At 44.5% G+C, this 12879-nt stretch overlaps 1 protein-coding gene across 5 annotated transcripts in view; it reads left to right on the top strand.

Annotated features, from left to right (window-relative positions):
• Pde10a (phosphodiesterase 10A) overlaps positions 1–12879 on the top strand; it is a 517525-nt gene that overhangs the window by 448279 nt on the left and 56367 nt on the right. For all 5 annotated transcript variants that reach the window (XM_029564535.1, XM_008835118.3, XM_008835119.3 and 2 more), the window contains 2 exons: positions 10884–11024; positions 12207–12362. In XM_029564535.1, the coding sequence (XP_029420395.1) occupies positions 10884–11024; positions 12207–12362 (297 nt within the window). The remainder of the gene's footprint in view (positions 1–10883; positions 11025–12206; positions 12363–12879) is intronic.

The raw sequence follows: 12879 nt of genomic DNA on the forward strand, positions 1-12879 counted from the left end.
GGAAACAGGAAGGAGGGGGAGGGAAGGGAAGGGGTGGGGGTGGGGGGGGGGAGACAGGAAGGGGAAGAGGAGAGAGAAAGGAAGGGAAGAGGGAGAAGGATTGGTAAATATTTGCAAATCTAAATAAACCTGGATGGATCACAAAACAAACGTTTTGGGGTGATTAAAAACAAGGTGCAACTAAAATGCTAAACAGTAAAACCATGTAATACAGGAGTGATCAAAATCAGAATGCCCTCAAGTGCTGTTTGGGATGAGGGGAAAGCTTCATTAAGTCAAAATGCTGGTGTGCTCATGACAGCAGAAAACCCCAGCATTTCTTGGGACGTAGCCAAGTACAAGAAGAATGAAAAATAAACTTCATTCTCCAGTTTTAGCAAATCTGAAAGATGGCTAAAAGTTTGTGTTGCAAAATAGTAAGTGGCCGTGTTCCCCAGAGCAGTGGACAGTGCGATGCATGAGTAGAGGCGGAGAGCCCTGTGCAGTGCAGCAATGTCTGCCTCTCACAGTGAGCTTATAAAACCTTAACCCAAGGGCAGTGGGCATGGGATTTGGGCCATGGCGTCAGGGTCCTGAACCTGGTTCGTGCCTAAGAAGAAAAGGAGCAGAACACAGAGGAGGAATGATCAAATAAGTGGCTAGGAATCATCCTCAGGAAGACCAAAAATTCTGAGGCTATGGACACTTGGCAGTGGGCTCCTCTCTACGAAGCCCAGGCTGGCCTTAAATGCACAGTGATCCTCTTGCCTCAGTCTCCTGAGTTCTGGGATCATAGGCACACATAGTTTTCCATTCACCCTGGTATGGTAAGCTTGATCAAAAGCCCATGCATGACTAGAGTGATCTTAGACCCTAGTGGGGAACTACCACTGTTCTTTTGCTAAACGGTCATACTGTCAAACTGGATTCTAGCATTTATGTTTCTAATCATAGGTCTGTGCTGCTCTCAGCTTTGGTCAGAGAAGCTTTTCTGTTTTTTGTTTTTTGTTTTTTAAGACAGGTTTGCCCTATGGCCCCACCTGACCTAGAATTCACTATGTAAACGAGGCTTCTCTCAGTTTCACGGAGATCCACCTGCTTCTGCCTCCAGAGTGCTAGTATTAAAGGCATGAACCGCCACATCCAGCCAGAGAAGCATCTTTTGGCAGTGGGAATAGTTAAAGCAGAGACTCATAACTGAGTGCTCAGCTGTGGATGAACCAACTGTATCATATCAACCTCCCACCATCTAAGGCTCATGGAACTTCATAAGAAAGGGAGCCAAAAGAATACAGGAGCCACTGTAAAGAGAAGTGTGAAATGCTGATTTCTGGATGTGACGTGGCTGTTACAGGAGTTCACCTGTACAAGATGAAGCCAGTCAAAATTCCAGCATGGATGGGGGAGCCCTACCTCTGTTAGATGAGCTATTGACAGTTGATGGCTGCTGGCAGGCAGGGGGCACTCTCCTTTGGGGATGTAACTCCTGGTAAGTTGCCCATGCCTCAGAAGATGGCCACATACCCATGTACACATGGGCAGCACTTATTGGGTTCAAGGTTATTAGTAACAATGAAAGAGGACATGAAGTTGGAAGGAGATGGTGTTGGGGGTTCTAGCAGGAGTTGGGGGGAGGTAAGGGTGGATAGATATGATCAATATATGTTGTCAGTATATGAAACTTTCAAATAATAAAAAATGTCATTTAAAAAAAGTCATGGATAATCTAAGGATATTGCTAGAGCAATAAAACAAATTAAAGAGATAAAGCAGATACAGATTGGAAAGGAAGAACTCAAAGTGTCCTTCTTGAGGATGATATAATTCTGTATATAAAATACCCTAAAGATTTTACCAGAAAAGTGCTATAGCTAATAAACACATTCAGTAAAGTAATACAATACAAATTGAACACAAAAAAATCAGTAACCTTTCCATTTACCAACAACAAACATCCCAAGAAAGAAATTAGGGAAACAATCCCGTTTATAATCACCTAAAAATATCTTGGAATAAACCTAACCAATGACATGAAAGACTTCTGCAGTGAGAACTTTAAGACACTGAAGAAAGACATTGAAGATACCAGAAGATGGGAAAGACATCCCATGGTCATGGGTCGATAGCATTAATATTGTGAAAATGGCCATCCTACCAAAAGCAGCCTAGATTCAATTCAATCCCTATCAAAATTCCAACTCAGTTCTCCACAGAAATTGAAAAACAATCTCAAAATTCATGTAGAAACACAAAAGATGTAGGATAGCCAAAACAGCCCTGAACCATGAAAACACTACTCTTCCAGGATCACCATCCTTGATTTCAAGTTTTACTACATACAGAGCTACGGTAATTCAAACAGCATGGCACTGGCATAAAAACCCGTGTTTATTAGTGGAAGAGAACCGAGCCCAGATGTAAGGCTTCACTCCTGCAGTCACTTGATTTCTGACAAAGAGGCCAAACATCCAAATTGGACAAGAGAGAGCATCGTCATCACGTGGTGGTGGGGAAACTGCACAGCTTCACATAGAAGAATGAAACTGGATCCTTATGGTTACTTTCTGTTCTGTGATAAAACACTGAGTAAAACCAACTTGGGGAAGAAAGGGTTTGTTTCATCTGCCTCTTCCAACTGGCAGTCCAGCACTGAGGAGAAGCCAAGGCAGGGCACTGGAGGCCAGAACCTGACCAGCGCTTGCTCCGCTAGCCTTGCACAGCCCAGGCTCACCTGCCAGGGGATGGCATCACCCACAGTGGGCTGGCCTCCTGCATCAACCAGCAATCAAGAAGACACCCCACAGACCTGATGGAGGAAATTTCTCAGCTGAAGTTTCTTATCCCCAGCCGACTTGTACTTTGTGTCTGGCTGACCACAACTAACCAGCACAAACGTTATCTCTCTCCTTGCACAGAACTCGACTCCAAATAGATCAAGGCCCAGTGGATTGGCCGTGGCTCTCCTGCCTTAGCCTCCTAAGTGCTGGGGTTACATGTGTGCATCAACATTCTGGGATAGGAAGTCTTTCTTCACGCAAACTTCCAAATAAAATGACATGTTTCAGTGCCAAAATTATAAGAAAGCAGTCCGAATAGGCTGGTATTTTAGTCCACCAACAAACACCCACTGTTAAGGTCAGAGGAGTTACAAGACTACTCTTAGAAAAGTTTTAATTTCTTTTTTCATAAATAGGTCAGTAGAGACTGTTTAATTTCTGAAATTGATAGAATGAGAAATACAATTAAAATAATATTTAAATAGGTCAAGAGTTCCACTAATAGCATTGAAAACGCCACATCCTTATCACCAGAGGAGGGAGATTTAAAGAAAACATAGAACGTTAAACAGATGATAGAAAACAGTCACAAGAAGTACTAAAATAAAACATAAAATGATTGTGGGGATCATGTATTAGGTAACCACAATAAAATTACAAGCAAGGTAGATCCAGCTCTTAAAAGGAGAAACAACAAAACTTCATGAATTAGGTTAAAGTAAAAACCAAAACTGTCTTCTGCTCCAGGAAAAGGCCAGGGAAAGTGGGCGCTGCAGATCAGCTACAAAGTTCAGCTCAAGGAGTCAGAGCTGGAGAGGGAGTGGTCTACACTGCCGGGAAACCGCAGTGAGATGTGTAGACTGAATAGTCTGCACATTGAATTTAGAAGCAGAACAACCCCTCCCCATTATTAGAATTGCATGTTCAGTTATTGACAGATAACAGAAACAATTGCAGGAGGTTTATCCAAATAATACACATGTTCAAGTTAATACATTGTTTTAAAGTTTACCAGGATTGTGTTCTTCTTCTTTTGGGGGCTTTGATGCATTTTAATTTTTAAGAATTCTTCCTAATATTCCCATAATGAGTAAAAATAAATCTTAAAAATGAAACATAAATAACATGCCGAATATTTCCTTTCACAAAGAAGAGAGCCAATATACTTAATTGAATGTTTAGAGAGACTAATGTTTGTGATATGAATTGCAATATCGCTAAATATCTGAACATAATCATTCCCAATGGAAACTAAATCCTCAAATGACTAAGCATTGTATGTGTCTATCTGAAGCCGTAATAAACGTAAACAAAACAAAGTTAGCTCATTAGTTCATGCTGCTTTGACTCAGTGCCACCACATGGCAGGCCCTGTCCTCTGCAGGGGAGCTGCAGCTCTGACTTCCGGTTTCTGCTCTCTTGGGGTTCAGTGCATGGACATAGGCCAGAAGACATATGTTTAAGCAAGTGAATCAGCTGATGATGCAGATAAACTGTTTCCTAAACAACCCAAAGAGGAAACACAGTCGTACTTGTTTATGATGGGAAGGGGTACGGTGAAAACCAGAAGCCGCACCAGCCTGTTTGAACCTAGAGTGTGAAAACCGAGATAAATGGACACCGTTAGAGAATCACCCCATCTAACGTGCAGGGACAGAACATGGGTCTGGAAGGAAAGTGTACCTAGGCAGAGCCCAGCAGGACAGTCAGAATGGAGGCTGTGCTCCTGGGAACCCTGGGGATCTGGCCAGGCAGGAGAGAGCCAGAGCTCCTGACCACTGTCCACCTGCTGCCGGGCTGCGGCTAGCAAGGCACACTTGACACAGTGTCCTTCATACTGCCTGGGAAGGAGCTGACCTGTGAGGACATTTAGTTCCAGAACTGGACATTTGAATTCCTGGTCATCACATAGTAGTCATGTGACTTTGGCAAGATTCTGAAATGTTCTGAACTTTAATTCACCCTTGTGCTGGTTAGTTTTTATCAGTTTGACCCACACTGACACACCTGCGAAGAGGAGCCTCCATTGAGGAATTCCCTCCATCAGACTGGCCTGTGGGCGTGTCTGTGGGGCAATTTCTCGACTGCTTGGTGTAGGAGGGCCCAGTCCACTGTGGGTGGTGCCATCCCTGGGCAGGTGAGCCTGGGCTGCATAACAAAGGTAACAGCAAGCCAGTAAGCTGTGTTCCACCCTGGTCTCTGCTTCAGCTCCTGCCTCCAGGTTCCTACCTTGAGTTTCTGTCCTGATCTCCCTCAGTGATGAACTTGTGACCTGGGAGTTGTAAGCTCCCAGTTTGAAGGAAACGATTCAAAGAATTTGTTATTTGCACACAGATTGGGAAAAAAACCAGAAAAACAAGGAGCCAAGGTTTTATGTTTAGTACAGATATTTAAGCTGTGTTCTTTATATTTATTTAGAGCTGGTAGTTTAATTGTGATGGTTTCTTTTACCTGTATAATGAATTCTAGCCAGTTATTAAGAACCCTGCAAAGGACTGGTGTGTTGGCACATGCCATTAACCCCAGCACTCTGAAGGCAGAGGCAGACCGATCTCTGTGAGATGGAGGCCAGCTTGGTCTACAAAGCAAGTTCCAGGCCAGCTGGGACAACAGGAAAACCCTGGCTCAAGAAAAATAAAACAGGGGCTGGAGAGATGGCTCAGCAGTTAAGAACACTGGCTGCTCTTGGAGAGGACCCGGGTTCGATCCCCAGCACCCACATGGAGGCTAACTCCAGTGCCAGGGGATCCAACACCACCTTCTGACCTCTGTGGGCATTGCATGACATGGGTGCACCTACCTACATGCAGACTTAAAATATAAAATAACACACATAAAATAAAAATAATAAATAAAATAGTTAAGAAACCCTAAAACCCAAACAAAGGACAAACCAGAGCCCTGCAAAGTCAGTTGTCCACAGTACCAGTTCAGGGGAGCTGGGCGATGCCTGGCTCTGGTTCAGCTGCCTCTGTGTCAACTTGCAATTTGCTTCCTAGCACTGCCATCTAGTGTTCATGAAGGAAAATAACACAAAGATTTGTTTTGCTTATTTTCTCCTGCTTAAAAATTGTATCTCAAAATTTAACTGCCTGAGAGTAAAAAATATCAACATTAAAATGAAATTTCATGGATGAGGTGATTTTTGAAGTGTGTGTTTACTGTGTGAAACACATGGGTCCGAAGGTTGATATCAGCAGGTCAGGTTTTCCCCATCATTTAAATGGTATTATATTTTATAAATTGTGTTAGTTTAATAATTAGTCTATTAATTGTATTAGTCTGTTCTCTTGTCAATTTTCCATAAAACATATTTCTCCAAGTTTGTTTTTGATCATTGTAATGTGTTTTAATCCCTTCATTGAACCCAGCCTGCTAACCATGGCTAATTTGTCTAGTTTAAGTGACCGTTCAATACATACATTTATGCTTGCTTTTATTGCGCAGATATTGTTTAATTCATAATGATTTTCTAATTGAAAGCCAATCCATCTGCTTGCATTTCCTGGCCTTTGAGCTAAGCTTTGCATCTCCCCTGCAGGTGGCCTGTGACTTGGGTCACCTCTGGAGGTCTAGTTACTAGAGTTGAGAGCCAGAGTATCCCTGTCAAGGGGCCCTGAGGGCAGCTCACTCCTGTCCTGGAAAAGACAGAGGGAGTTGAAGTTAGGAGCATTGGACCATTCCCTTGTTTTTAAATGTAGTTTTGATTTCTAGTCTCTAAAATTTGCTTGCACTAATAAAAGTTGTTTAGAGTTATGCAAAATTAGAGTGGGAATTTATTTTAGAGAGTTAACACTGAATCTTACAAGTTAGCTATTATAAATACGTGCACTGTAGTAGCGATACTTCATAAAATGTCATCTGTGACATTTATCCTTGTACAAAAATAATGAATATAGTATTTTCCTATCATTAATATGAGTAGTCATATACTTAGCTAAAAAATTGTATTGATTTTGAAAAATAAAATCTCCATTACCTTTGTTAATTTGTTTAATATTTATTCAGCACCCATCATTTATTAATGTACCACCAGGGAAGAATGCAGAGAGTATGTGATAAAACAGTTATTACTGTTAAATATTAAGAACTCGGGCAAGAGTTGCCTTACCCAGTGCCCAGGCAGAATGTAAATTTGCAGTAATTAAAACACAAATGAAACCAGTGACGCAGAATTTAAAGGTGCATGGCAGATCCAGGCAGACTGGAAGATCCGGGAAATCAGTGGGGAAGGACAGTGCTCAGATGCAGTGAACGCTTCCCATCACTGGGTGTATGTCAAGTTCAGCCTGTGCGCAGAAGTTCTTGGTTGGCTTTTTCTTTTGCAATAACAACTTCTTTTAACTTCATGCAACTCTGAGATGTCATGGAGACCGTGCTGTTCCCAAAGCTGTAATTCCCATCAGTGAATGACCATTAATCCCAAACGAAGGGAGCTTGGGAAGAGGTGATGTGCGTTGAGTTAAAAAGAGTGGGGGAGGCCAGCGGGCAAGATGGCTCAGGGTCAGGGGGCTTGCCACCAAGCCTGATGTCCTGAGGTCAAGCCCCGGAACCCATATGAACATGGAAGGAGAAAGGCCTCTCCAGAAAATTGTCCTCTGACCTCCACTTGTGCACTATGGCACACCCCCTCACATAACATGCATGGTAAACAGAAGACAAGGGGAATCTTCTCACACAGAGGCCAGGAGTGGAAGGAGAAAGGCCTCTCCAGAAAATTGTCCTCTGACCTCCACTCATGCACTATGGCACACCCCCTCACATACATGCATGGTAAACAGAAGACAAGGGGAATCTTCTCACACAGAGGCCAGGAGTGCAGCTGTGGACACAAGCCTGCCTCCGCCTGCTGAGCTCCTGGCTTTCTCCTACTGGGGCGTTCATGATTTTGTTGGGGTTTCCATTGGGAAAATTTCTGTTTTATGAGTATATAAACGGAAATCACAAAGTTCTTAATGAAGTAAGTATGTGTTCCCACTGTAAAGAAATATTTACTTTTCCTAATCATCTCCATGGAGATTTTCAAATCTGAGCAAATAATTGAATGATTCCTGAGTTGCCCTCCTTCAGCAAGGCTCATCTCTGGGTGGCTTTCTGTGCACCCGGCTTGCCTGCTGCTTTTGTATCATAGGCATCTCCATGGAGGCAATGAGTGTATTATAACATCAAATATACAGGAGAGTGCGAGATGGATTTCCATTAGTGAATTCTGGGCTTTATAACTTGATGACATAATTAAACTTGTGGTAAATGGCTAATTTCTAAGCCATCCAAAAATATACACATAGTGTGTCTTCAGATAAACAGAACAACTCTAAGCCAAACCAAGTAGAAAATCCAAAGCTAATTTGGAAGCTTGCTCCAGAACATTCTTTCTGTTATTGTTCAGAGCACATTCTTTGACTCAGCTCAGGTTAAGTTCATTCCCTGCCATTATGTCCTTGGTAGAGAAGAGGAAAGTTTGAAAAAGTCACAGTCTATTCTGATTTTTCTTTGTGGCAAATCCGCTGTAGCCTTTAATTAAAAAGAATTCATCTTGTTCCATCTTTTTCTACTTTTTTCCCTCAGTGTGAGGAGGTGACAACTGACTTATACGTGTTAATTCTAAAGCTCATGGGGGCCTTGCTTCCTGGGTGCTGTGTATGTCTTAGTGAGTCATAGAACTATGGTAAGTTTAAAAACAGGGGTACCTCCAGGTGAGCTGCCTCCCTGTGAGGGAGGGTCCCCTCCCATAAGGCCCCAGAACAGTGCAGGCTATTGCCACTGGCATTGGCTTCCCACTAAAAGAATGGTGGGAAGACACCATGGCTGATGACACCACATCCTCTGGTAGTATGACATGGAGAAATCAAGCCTAGGCTGAGTTGGGAGCTTCCTGTTAGCCTTCACAGTGGGGACAGCTGGCTTCAGCTGTCTTGTCGGCTGTGGACCCTGCGTGCTCCGCCATCAACCTGCTAGGCAGCACGCACCCACCGATGCAGTAGCGATGCGGCTTTATGGCGCTAGCCAACTACTTTCTGATTGGATTTGATAATTGCTCCACAGGAGGCAGATTCATGTTTGGGATTGTAAACCTGGTCAAAGCCCATAGCTCAGGAGGTCTTTGTCCCTAGTGGGGAAGCGGCTGCCACCGCTGCCACTGTTTTGCTAAATGGACAGAATGTGCCCATCAAACTGCCTTCTAAATATGTGTTCATCCCATAGTTCAGGGTCTCTGTCATTGCTGATCACAGAAGCTTCTTCTTGCCATTAAGCAAAGACTCAAAATGAATCATAGTGCTGAGAGGAAGTGACTGTTGAGTGCTCATCCCTAAACGAGACATCCATGTCAACCCCTTCAGGGCTCAGGGAAATGGTGGAAGAGGGGACAGGAAGAATGGAAGAGCTGGAGGATGTGGGGGAGTGTTGTGGGACGGTCCCTTCCGGGCCTGGCATGGTGTTTAGACGCCACCCCTCAGCAGCTATGCTTCCTGCCTTAGACCTGCAGAGTTGGGCCTGTCAGCACTCACAAGGTCTGGCCAGCTCCTGGAGGATTTACAGGCAGTTAGGGATTGCCAGAGACAAGGGGCTCATGAAACTCTCTGCCCCTCCCTGAGGATGGATAGGCAGTTACCGTTTGCTGAGGGAGAGACACTTTCAGTGGCGTAGTCATTGATAAGTTGCCTGTGCCCCTGTAAATAGCCCCTTACCCACAACCCTGTAAGCAATCCTAGAGGTAAACTCACTGGATCCCCAAGGGGGAAAAGGACATAAAAATGGAAAATGGAACTAGCGGAGAGGAGAGGGGATCTGCTGGAGTGGGAGGGGGATGGGAGGATGACGCCTGGTGAGTGTGTTGAAAACACACCCTACACATGGAGGAAAATGTCATAATGAAACCCATTACTATGGATAGTTAATACATGCCAGTGAGCCTTTTAAAGATAAGTGCGGTCTTCCAGCCTTTTGAAACATGAACTCCCCTTTGGCACCACACCTGCTTTAGTCTCTGAGTGTACAACACGCTTGCACTTACATGTATAAAGTTTCATCTTTTTTAAGAAAACCATTGAAGTTTGTCTTTCACACGCATTGGTCCAGTGGTAAATATGCTTTGAGCACAGTGTTAACTATTCTGTGTGCTTGGGAACACACCCTCGAATACAGCTTCTAGCCCTTTCTTTAGAACTGCCAGGATCAAGGCAAAGTTGAGCTCGCAGCGTCCTCCTCCCTGGTGACTTAGCGCAGGTGTTCAGACTCCTACAGCTCTTACTCCCAAGGCTGCAGGATGTGTAGGAAGAGCTGCCCGATAGCGTGAAGCCTGAAAACCATCGATGGGCTAGGTTAATAAAGTGTTTGCCCCAGTGCCACACTTCGCACCACCTTGGTGGTGGTAGGAACTGCTGGGGTTGTGGGCTCGCGGTAAGTTACAGTGTCCCATCTAACATGGAAGTAAGTGGGTTTTCCCTGAACCTATTTAACAGTTTCAAACGGGTAGATAATCAGGATACAACTCTGTTAATTAGGAAATAATTTAGAATTTCTTATTTAGTATGAAATAATTTAAAATATGATTTAATTTTGTCAAAATAATTGATCCTGATATTTTTTGAGTGGATTAGTTAAAATATACCAACAGCCTTCCTCTGCCCTTGAGTCATTTGAGAGGGGAAATCACTGATTAGTCATGATTTTGCAGAGAACAGCACATTTTTAATTCATAGTACTCCGAATCCGCTGTTCCTCCGACTCTGCACTGGAACAAGCAACGGGGTCTCAGAAACAAAGTTCCCAGGAGGAAATACGGTAATGAAAGCGAAGGTACAGTTTCACCCTTTGACTGGCAGCTGGTGCCGTGACGGTCTGGAGTCCAGGGTCAGGGTACATCATTTTCCCTTCTCTCAGAAAAGGAGGCTAGCTTGATCTATTGCCTGGACTCTGTGAAGTCTGACTTCAGACCCGTGCTTGGCGTGAAGTAGGATACACTTCACTTCCCTCACACGCTCCAGTCTGGAAACTCCCTATCTCGCCCCAGGTGTCCCTGTGATTGGCTCCCAGACTTGCAGGGCCTCTCGGTAATGTCTCAGGGTCTTTCTCTGTTGGGCAAAGGCAGAGGAGAACCTAGGAAGTGTCTCCTATTCCTCCTAGAGTCTGTGCGTGTTCAGACCACCTGGGATAAAGGAGGGCCAGCCCAGGCTCATCCCCGCAGGGCCCATCACCCAGGGCACCACCATCTCTGCTTACGTGGCCAAGTCTCGGAAAACGCTGCTCGTAGAGGACATCCTTGGGGTAAGGGGCCTTCAGGGCTAACATTTATTAACTGTTCACTTAATTAAGAAAGATGACATATTATTTTGATCTTATCATTTAGGCTCTTTCATAACTATTTTATGAACCACATCACATTAAACTGGCATCCATTTTATGAAATAATTATGAAGGCACTAAACCAAGATAGAGCAATATGTGGATTTGTATAGAGATTAATTTTTATTATCAGAGAATTTTAACTTGTATGCTCCCTATGAGCTAGATGTAAGAGGCCTTATTCAACACATGCCAACATGGTTAAACATGGAAACATGTTTTTGTATCTGTGTAAAGTAGTCAGTGCCTGTTTGGAGCTTCATGTCAGCTGTAGGACTGACTGCCCAGGTCTGCGTGGTGCCCTGCAGTACTGTTGGTCAGTTCTCGGGAGTCTCAGGCTGTCCTGCTGAGGTGGGCCATAGGCTTCTGGCCACCCGTAAGACAGAGGTCAGCTGTCCATGAGTAGGAGCGGCTGGCCATGGGGACCCAGGTTTGTGTGTGCCTCTCACTCCCCACTCCCATTTGCCACAACAGCAGAGCAGACACAGGAACACCTGAGCCCCAGCTGAGCCTCCGCAATGATGGAGCATACCAGAAAGGGTGTGGCTGCCAGAGAGGTGACAAATGGCACCTCAGTGGGGTCCTCCACAGTGTGTGCACACAGACGTTTGGTGGAATGTCACCACAAGTGACAAATGCAAGCCAGAACCTCCATGTGAGGAGTCGGCTCCGTGAAAGTGCTAAACTAGGCGTGATACCTGGGTTTAGTTTGTTTTTACCGATGATGCTGTTACTTAGAACAGATTAGTTACTTTAGTGAAGAGAAGGGAAAGGAGAATTGGTGTTTTTGATACTGATTCACTCTCTGTGCTTGCTTTCAGAGATTTTGCTTAGAAATGATTATAATGATGAATGATTGGTCCCTGGTTATGTGGATGGTTGTGTGGGCCCTTGGTGTCCAGTTAGCACACCCTGCACGTGGTTCCCACTGTTGTACTTGTGGAACCTGGGTCAGCTCTGGCTGAGGCAGTGATGAAGGAATGGTGGGCTTTATGGAGACTGTTCTTATCAACACATCAGACAGACAGTCGTCCTCTACTCACCAAGGGTGTGCTATTCAAAGATGCATTGACGTTCACATCTTTCCCCCCGTTTACTTTTCAGGATGAGCGATTTCCAAGAGGTACCGGCCTGGAATCGGGGACGCGAATCCAGTCTGTGCTGTGCCTGCCCATAGTCACTGCTATTGGTGACTTGATAGGGATTCTTGAGTTATACAGGCACTGGGGCAAAGAAGCCTTCTCCCTCAGTCATCAGGAGGTGAGCAGGCAGCTCGTGGGCCCCGGGCAGCTCTTCCTCACTGATGAGCACTGCTGCCCTTCAAATCCCTTCACTTGTGCGGTTGTTTATAGGGGAGACTGATTAAATTAGAAATACCCCTTTTTTGTGTGTATGAAAACATCTTAGCCAAAAATATGCCCTAGTGTTTACCAAGCAAAGCGGTGGAGGATCTTAAGAGCTTTTACATGGTGGTTGTCTGATGTTTTCTTTCTTTAAATATTATTTTATTATTTTTATTTTATGCATGTGAGTATATTGTCTGCATGTATGTAAGTGCACCCATGTCATGCAGTGTCCATGGAGGTCAGAAGAGGATGTTGAATCCCCTGGAACTGGAGTTACAGACAGTTGTTAGCCACCATGTGGGTGCTGGGAATCTAACCCGGGTCCTGTGTAAAAGCAGCCAGTGCTTTTAACTGCTGAGCTATCTCTCCAGCCTGACTGAGGTCTTCTTTCTTGGATGTATCCTCGGAGGAGGTTCCAGTGTCGGGTGCAC

The sequence above is a fragment of the Nannospalax galili genome, unplaced genomic scaffold (genome assembly GCF_000622305.1).
Source record: "Nannospalax galili isolate Female #2095 unplaced genomic scaffold, S.galili_v1.0 scaffold1157, whole genome shotgun sequence".
Lineage (NCBI taxonomy): Eukaryota > Metazoa > Chordata > Mammalia > Rodentia > Spalacidae > Nannospalax > Nannospalax galili.